Here is an 8,026-nt window from a genome sequence, read left to right as displayed (position 1 = left end):
AGTCGGTGCTGGTGCTGTGCACAGAACCCAGGAGTTCTGGCCCCCATCCCCCCTGCTCTCCCCACTAGACTCCACTCCCCTCCCAGAGCCGGGGAGAGAACCCAGGAGTCCTGGCTTCCAGCCCTCCTAGCAGAGAACCCAGGGAGTGAATGGACCCTGGAGACTGGACTCTGTGTGACGGGAGCACCTCGCAGTTTTCAAAAGTGTCCTTCCTTGTGGGGTGGCCTCAGTATTGGGGGATCTCAGGCCGAGCGCCCACAAACCGAGACACCCACAGTTAGTGGAGTCCTCTGCAAACGCAAACGCTGCCTCAATAGCGCTGGATCCCTTGGGTTGAGGGAGCATGTAGGGCCCCCGCCATGGTCAGGGCCCCATTGTGCCAGGCGCTGCACAAACAGAGTGAGGAGACAGTCCCTGCCCCTGGGAGCTCACTAAGGAAAGTGAATCTGTCTGAGCCTCAGTTTCCTCCTATGTAGAATGGGGATAACGACCCCTTCCTGCCTCCCGGGGAGGGGTGGCAGGTTGACTCCTTCCTATGCGGCGCTCAGGCCCTGCAGTGCCGGGCATCAGAGACCAGCCTGTGAGTCTCTCTGTGTCCAGGGCAGGCCAGATAAAATGAACGAGGCAGGGGCCAGACACGGGTATGTAGGGTCCCAAGAACTAAGGAGCTGAGGCTCGGTGTCTGTGGGGCTGGGAGCTCAGCTGCAGGGGGGGAAGTGGTTTGCTGGGTGCTGCAGGGAGCTGGCTTTGCTCTGACCATGGTAGATTTTGTCTGGAGATTGCAGAGAAACCAGCTGATGGGGAAGAAAAGGGCCGAGCGCATCACGGGCTTCCTGGGGCTGCAGCCCCCGGCGCAGTTCCTCATTCCCCTCGCACTCGGGCCTCAGGCTCGGTGGAGCTGAGCACTGGGGTGTTGGTGGCAGCACTGAGGGGCCCTCCACTGCCCCATCATGGCATCCGCTCTGACCGTCCTCCTCCTCGGTGAGTATCGGAGACAGCCAGGGCATGTGTCCTTGGAGGGGGGGTGGAATCTGAGACCAGGGTGTAGGACCCAGTCGCTCTGGGATCTGGTCACTAACGAGCTGTCTCCTCTCCAGGCTGCTGGCTGGCCGGGCACAGCGGGGTGTGGGGACGTGAGTATCAGTCTGTGGGGAGGAGGGTAACATCAAGGACGGGGGAGGGGATGCATGGGGTGGGGAAAAGAGGAACTGAGCCCTGAACCTTCCCCAAAACTCAACCCAAGCTCCTCCTGGGAGCTCAGACCCGGCCCCGTTCTGTGCCCCCAACGCACCCATGGTGCAGCTAGGAGCCGAGTCTGGCTCCCGGACTCTGTCAAAGCAGCTGGGATTTGAACCATCCACCGGGTTCAAACTTCTGCCCCCACCAGGCTGTGAGGATCGGGGGCAGCATGGGGATTTATTTCAGCCCATACAAACACTAACAGGGCCCGTCTCTGGGCTCTAGATCCCCCTTGGGGTGACCGAAACGTTCTTGGTCAATGCAGCCATGGGGAGAACCCCCCAGATCCGCCCCCACCCCCAGATCCACCCCACAACAGCTCCTCCCCTGCACTCGCAGCCCCCCGTTCCCTGGCCTGGGGAAAGGTGAATCATATGCGACTCCCACAGTCTGTGGTCACAGACGCTATTTCCAACCCCGGGGTGGGGGGCAGAGCTGCAGGGGGCCCACTGGTCAGGCTCCCTGGCTGGCCTCAGGTGGGGTTGCGGGGGGAGGGGGAGAGGAGGAGGTGATCTCTCATGCAGCCGGGTCCTGAGCGACGTCTGGGTGAACCCCCTGCCCCCGAGCCCCATGGGCAGGCAGTGCCAACCCTGGTAGGGGACAGACTCCTAGAGAGGCCGAATGATGGATGGAGTGAATTGGGGCCGGAGGAGGCGGGGGTGGGGTGTCTCCCCTGTTTAACTCCTGTCTCTTCTTGACATCAGGGTGAGAATTTCCCAAACCCACGATCTGGGTGAGCCCCAGCAGGGTGGTGGCGCTCAGGGGAGGGTTTGTACCCGGACACCGAGTTCTTTCTGCGTAAAGTCCTGGGCCCAGCAGTCCCAGTCCTGGCCGGGGAGTGGGGATGGAGACATTGGGGGGTTCCCCAGCCAGCGGGGAGAAGCAGCCGCTGGAGATTTGGGATCGAGGAAGGGGGGATCCCTGCCCCCAGGGGAGCTGCAGAGCAGGGGCCTTTTCCAGGCAACACATCAGTTAGGGGATGATGGATGGAGCTGAAGGTTATAAACCTCAGTGTATAGTAGAGACTTGCACAGTCCCCTACAAGTCGGTGGTGGTGCTGTGCCCAGAACCCAGGAGTCCTGGACCCCACCCTCCCTGCTCTCCCCACTAGACCCCACTCCCCTCCTAGAGCCGGGGACAGAACCCAGGAGTCCTGGCTCCCAGCCCCCCCAGCAGAGAAGCCAGGGAGTGAATGGACCCTGGAGACTGGCCTGGCCTGTCACCCGCCGGGGAGCAGGGCTCTGGGCCCCAGGGGCTGGGGTGGCTCCGTGTCTCATGCTGTGAGCCCAGGGCTGAGGGGAAACTCTGGCCCCTGTGGAAAGGGATCCAGGAGCCCGTCCCCAGGGCCGCCGGGTCTGACCCACCACTGAGACCGTGAGTGAGGACGGGCCCCAGGACTGAGTGACGGGGCCTGTGTCTCACGGCCTGTCTGCTTCCCACTGCAGAGCCCAGCTACCCCAAACCCAACATCTCCCTGCTGAGCCCCAGCGGGGGGGTCTCCCTGGGGGGAGCCTTGACCATCCTTTGTTGCGGCCAGCACGAGGGCCTGCAGTTCGTGCTGAATAAAGAGGGACGCACTGTCCAATGGGTGAATTCGGACTATCTCGCTCTGTTTACCATCAACAACGTGCGCCAGGAGCACAGTGGGATCTACAGCTGCTCCTATCACAACCAATCGCAGCCGTCTGCCGTGTCGTACCCCAGTGACCCCATGGAGCTGGTGGTGAGAGGTGAGGGGCCCGGCTCAGCGTCCCCGTTCCCAGCCCCACCCCCAGCCAGACCCCCATGGGAGCTCGGTGCCAATGGGACGCTCAGAGCCAGGCTCTGCCCTGAGCCCTGACCCCGCAGAGGGGACGCCCGGCTGGGGAGCAGGGACGGAGTCACTGGGCGGTTCCCCAGCCAGGGGGGAGCAGCAGCCCCTGGAGACTCGGGGCAGGGAGGCGACTTTAACGCTGCCCCTTGTGCGTAGGGACCGGGAGTCGCTATTTAATCCCGTGATCTCATCGCCTCTGTTCTCCAGGCCCCCCGATGCCTGGAATTTGCTGGGGGATCCCAGGGGAAGGGCAGGATCTGAGGGGCTGGGCTGTGAAATTGGGCCCAGCTGGTTGCCAGAGTCCTGGGACAACCCCCCACCTCACACCTCTTGGGCCACATGACGTCCCCCTGGCAATAGGAGTGAGCATTACCCAGAATTCCCTCTGCTCTTGCTTCCCCCTCCCGGGGTCTCAGGGGACCCCCTGACCCTCCCCCCAATAGAGGTTCTGCTGCCTCTGTCTGCGCCCTGGTTCCCAGAGCCCTGGGCACCGCCCGAGTGTGGGGGGACAGTGGGTATCGTGCCAGCCTCCCCTGCCGCACTGCCTGGCTGTGTTTGGCAGCAGCCGAGATACCTCAGGACAGAGGCACCTGTGGGGGTGGACAGAGGGGTCCTATGGGGACAGGGAGCTGGGGTGGTTCCCTGTTCCGGGGGGCTGGGACCCTGAGGCTCTGATTGGCCCCATCCCCTGGCCCAGTCCTGGGGTGCTGGGTGTCTCGGGGGGCAGTTCGTCCACCTGGGAACCCCCTTCACCGGGGAAGCTGAGGCTCAGCCCCCAGGACAGCAGGAAGTGGCCTCCCCTGAGGGGGTCTGGTCCCAGGAGGCCCCAGAGCCAGCTGCTGATCTCCCCGTCCGAGCTGCTGAGTGACTCTCTCCTTCCCCCCTGGGGCACCCAGATTTCACCAACGCCAACATCACCCGCCTGGTGCTGGGCGCCATGGTCCTGCTCATCCTGGGGCTGATCCTGGCTGAGGCCTACTACAGCCGTCCGAGGGGGGGTGCCCTAGGTAAGGTGACCCCCCCCTTTCTGTGCCCCTTGCTCCCCCCAGGGCCTGGGCCCAGGGCGACACGGGCCCCTCTAACCCACCATCTCTCTGCACCCCCAGGAGCCTGGATCCGGCCGTGTGGAGAAGAGAATCTCCCCAGGGAACAAGCTGCTTCCCCTCAGGGCGCTGAGACACCGGCACACCCCCCCCTGCTCCCTAACACCCCTGCCCCGGAGAATCCCCCCCAAGAGCTCCCAATCTGACAGCGGCACCTCAGGATCGAACCCCCGCTGACCTGTGTGACCTTGTGTGACTGAAGTGGGGGATTTTCTTGTTTTTCCCTTGGTTTCCCAATGGTTTGCATGCAGAGGGGGTGGGACTCAGTGTTACTCATTTAACAAGGGGAGGGGAGAGGGAGTTTTGTTGTTGCAGAGAACCAGCGAGGGAACTTGGGACCCCAGCCAATGGCCTGGAGGATGGAGACCCCAGCGACTGGTGACCTGGTGACCCGGAGGCCCAGCTCGGGGATTGCAGCCGGTTCTGGCCAGTGGCAGGACAATGGACTGCGAAGAGAGGACCCCGGTGACCTGACCAGCCGGTTCCAGCCAGAGGGGCCGGAGGACAGAAGAGAGGAGAGGAGGCCCAGGTGACCCATTTTCTGACCCTGTTTCCCTGGACAGAAGACAATGGACAGAGACGGGGCTTGGGGCCAGGGATATCAGAGGCCTAACTGGGGCTCAGTGCTGGAGAGGGGGAGCAGGCAGAGCCCACCTGGATGCAGGGGAGACTGGGATGTGCTGTGCTGAGGGAGGCCAGGCCTGTGCTGTGATTCCTGAGCTGGGTCATCAGGTTGTCAGGTCCCCTGTTGCTGGGGTCTCCATCCTCCAGACCATTGGCTGGGGTCCCACGTTCCCTCTCCGGTCCTCGGTACCAACAAACTCCCTCTCCCTTCACCTCGTTAAACCAGTAACACCCAGGGAAACTGAGTCCCACCCCCTCTGCATGCAACCATTGGAAAAACAAGGAAAAAACAAGAAAATCCCCCACTTTGTCCAGTAATTCACTTTGTTCTGGCTGTTACTACTTGGAACCACTTAAATCCTACTTTCTGTACTTAATAAAATCACTTTTTACTTATCAATTAACCCAGAGTGTTAGGCCTGAATAGAGATGTAGCACAAAACCAGTTATGCCAACCTGACCGAAGTCCGGCTAACCAGGGGTTTCTGGGTAATCCCTGAGTGGAAAAATACAGAGGAGCAGCATGTCTCTCACAGAGCTGGGAAAAAGTGAGATACAAGAGGGGCTGCATTCCTGGCATAATACCAGAGGTGCTGGGTTAGGAACAGTTCGTTTGAGGAACTGATAAGGAGCCAGCCTCCCTGTATTCACTCCCCGTTTCTGTCTTAGGTCCGTTCTTAACTCCTGTCTTCCAGTTTCTGGGGCTTGGCAACCATGCTGATAAGAAAGTTGCTGGGGCATCGCGACTTGCTTACATTATAAAGAAAGACAGATGTGCTTTGTTACTAGGGTTTTTTGTTACTAAACAAAGGGGGGTGAGATATGGGTTGTGTGAAATGAATAATCTGTGACGCGACGGAACTGTCTATATAACCTGTACATAGTTGTAAAGAGTAGGCTGGTTCTCTTTAGGAGACGAGCTGGCTCTTTATTGCTGCTGTGCACCCTTCAATAAAGAGCTTTCTGTTTGGACCTTGCTGGTGTTGGCTGTCTCTCTCGCGGTCAGACAACGAACCTTGCCGTTTGGGGTACCAGGGTCCCCAACAAGAGTATGTATTAATACCCAGGACGGGGGCAAACAGCTGTGCATATCTCTCTCTATCAGTGTTTTAGAGGGCGAACAATTTATGAGTTTACCCTGCATAAGCTTTATACAGAGTAAAACAGATTGATTTGGGGTTTAGTCTCCATTGGGAGTTGGGCATCTGAGTGTTAAAGACAGGAACACTTCTGTAAGCTGCTTTCAGCTAAGTCTGAAGCTCCGGGCACGTGGTTCAGACCCTGGGTCTGTGTTGGAGCAGACGGGCGTGGCTGGCTCAGCAAGACAGGGTGCTGGAGTCCCAGGCTGGCAGGGAAAGCAGGGGCAGAAGTAGTCATGGCACATCAGCTGTCAGTTCCCAAGGGGGTTTCTGTGACCCAACCCGTCACAAACGTCAAGGACTTGACCTGTGCCCCAACCAGCATTAAATCGTGTTACCGCAAGTGTCATAGGTCTCACCCCCACTTGGAGCTGTTGGGTTCCAATGTGGGGACCTGCCTTGGTTTCCCTCTAAACTAAAATCCTAGTTTAGATCTGGTTCTCGCTGCCACCAGTCAGGTTAAAGTGTCTGACACACTGCCTGTCCCCCAAGCTTCCCCTGGGGAACCCAGATTCAAACCCCTTGAATCTCACCAGAGAGAGAGAGAAACAGCCAGTTCCCCTCCCCCCTTCCCTCTCTCCAGCCTGGTCTGGAGAGATTACCCAGAGTCAAATCCTTGACTCAACACAAAGAGGGACTCACCTCCCCCTCCCCTTCCCTTGAATCTCCACAAGAGAAGTCCTTAATAGAAAAGAATGTATTAAAGAATCAAAAGAAAGTAACTTGTCTCTGTAATCCAAGATAGAACAATACAGGGTCTAAACCAGGGGTCTCAAACATGCGGCCGGCCCGCGGAGCTCCCCAGGGCCGCCCAGAGGGGGGGGCAAAGGGGGCAATTTGCCCCGGGCCCCGGGCTCCGCAGGGGCCCCCAAGAGAAAAGCGGAGGCTCCCGCCTCCGCCCCTCTCCTGGAGCCTCGGCGCATGGCGCCGAGTCTCCGTCGAGCGCCTGATCCTCGCCCGATCCGAGCCGCGTGGGAGGGGCGGGGCTGGGAGCTCTGGGCTGAGCGCTGCGCCGGCGTGGAGCTCACAGCCCCGCCTCACCACGCGGCTCTGAGCGGGACGGCTCAGGCCTCGCCGAGACGCGCCGGGTAAGGGGGAAGCGGGACCCGCCGGGCCGGGCCGGGCCTGGGTGGGAAGCAGGACCCGCCGGGCCGGGCCTGGCCGTGGGGAAGGCGAGACCCGCTGGTCGGGCCGGGCCGAGCCGGGCCGGGCCGGGGTGGGGAGGGAAGCGAGACCGCCGGGCCGGGCCGGGCCGGGCCGGGGTGGGGAAAGGGAAGCAAGACCCGCCGGGCCGGGCCGGGGGTGGGGAAGGGAAGCGAGACCCGCCGGGGCCGGGCCGGGCCGGGGGGAAGCGAGACCCGCCGGGCTGGGCCGGGCCGGGTGGAAAGGGAAGCGAGACACGCCGGGCCGAGCGGGCCGGGCCGGGGGTGGGGAGGGAGCGAGACCCGCTGGGCTGGGCTGGCTGGGCCGGGCCGGGCGGGGGAAGGGAAGCGAGACCCGCGGGGCCGAGCCGGGCCGGGCCGGGGGAGACCCACCGGGGCCGGGCCGGGCCGGGGGTGGGGAGGGAAGCGGCACTGGCCGGGGCCGGGTGGGAAGCGGGACCGGCCGGGGTGGGGAAAAGAGGGACCCGCCGCCGCCGAAGCGCAGCCCGGTTTTCGGCGGTGGGGGGCCCCTTCTGTTCCGGGACCCGCCGCCTAAGTGCCCCACCGCCAAGCCACCAAACAGCTGTTGGTGGCGCTTAGCACTTTCCAGGAGGGAGGGGGGAGGAGCGGGGAGCCGCGCGCTTAGGGGAGGAGGTGGAGAAGAGACAGGGCAGGGGCGGGGCCTCATGGAAGGGGTGGATTGGGAGTGGGGCCAGGAGCAGCAAGGGGGCGTGTCAGTGATGCGGCCCTCGGGCCAATGCACTAGTCCTCATGCGGCCCTCGGGGTCATTTGAGTTTGAGACCCCTGGTCTAAACTTATCAATCTCTGGAGAGAATTCCCCCCTCGTGAAAGCAAAGTAACAGCAAACAGGAATAAAGAATTTCCTTTAGCAAACACACAATTGCAAACATAGAAATCAAATTATAAGACTAATTCGCCTTTCTAATTAATACTCACTATTCAAT

At 61.4% G+C, this 8,026-nt stretch overlaps 1 protein-coding gene across 2 annotated transcripts; it reads left to right on the top strand.

Moving 5' to 3' along the window:
• The first annotated feature begins 836 nt into the window (after positions 1 to 836).
• LOC120388366 (immunoglobulin superfamily member 1-like) lies at positions 837 to 4,555 on the top strand. Of its 2 annotated transcripts, XM_039510165.1 has the most exons (5): positions 838 to 981; positions 1,098 to 1,133; positions 2,685 to 2,969; positions 3,949 to 4,059; positions 4,159 to 4,555. In XM_039510165.1, exons 1-5 carry the CDS (start codon positions 951 to 953, stop codon positions 4,299 to 4,301), a joined length of 606 nt encoding a protein of 201 aa, XP_039366099.1. In that variant the 5' UTR covers positions 838 to 950; the 3' UTR covers positions 4,302 to 4,555. The 2 variants fall into 2 exon arrangements, with proteins under 2 accessions (XP_039366100.1, XP_039366099.1); XM_039510166.1 differs by lacking the exon at positions 1,098 to 1,133 and having other exon boundaries at positions 837 to 981.
• Positions 4,556 to 8,026: the final 3,471 nt, after the last annotated feature.

Source organism: Mauremys reevesii, linkage group 22 (genome assembly GCF_016161935.1).
Source record: "Mauremys reevesii isolate NIE-2019 linkage group 22, ASM1616193v1, whole genome shotgun sequence".
In the NCBI taxonomy this organism is placed as follows: Eukaryota; Metazoa; Chordata; order Testudines; family Geoemydidae; genus Mauremys; species Mauremys reevesii.
This window is presented reverse-complemented; position numbering and strand designations above follow the sequence as displayed.

Excerpts from the sequence above, each read along its gene's own strand:
- LOC120388366 (XM_039510165.1), top strand. The coding sequence starts at position 951 with ATGGCATCCGCTCTGACCGTCCTCCTCCTCG. Across the intron at positions 1,134-2,684 it reads GCACAGCGGGGTGTGGGGAC|AGCCCAGCTACCCCAAACCC; the intron begins GTGAGTATCAGT and ends TTCCCACTGCAG. Across the intron at positions 4,060-4,158 it reads TCCGAGGGGGGGTGCCCTAG|GAGCCTGGATCCGGCCGTGT; the intron begins GTAAGGTGACCC and ends CTGCACCCCCAG.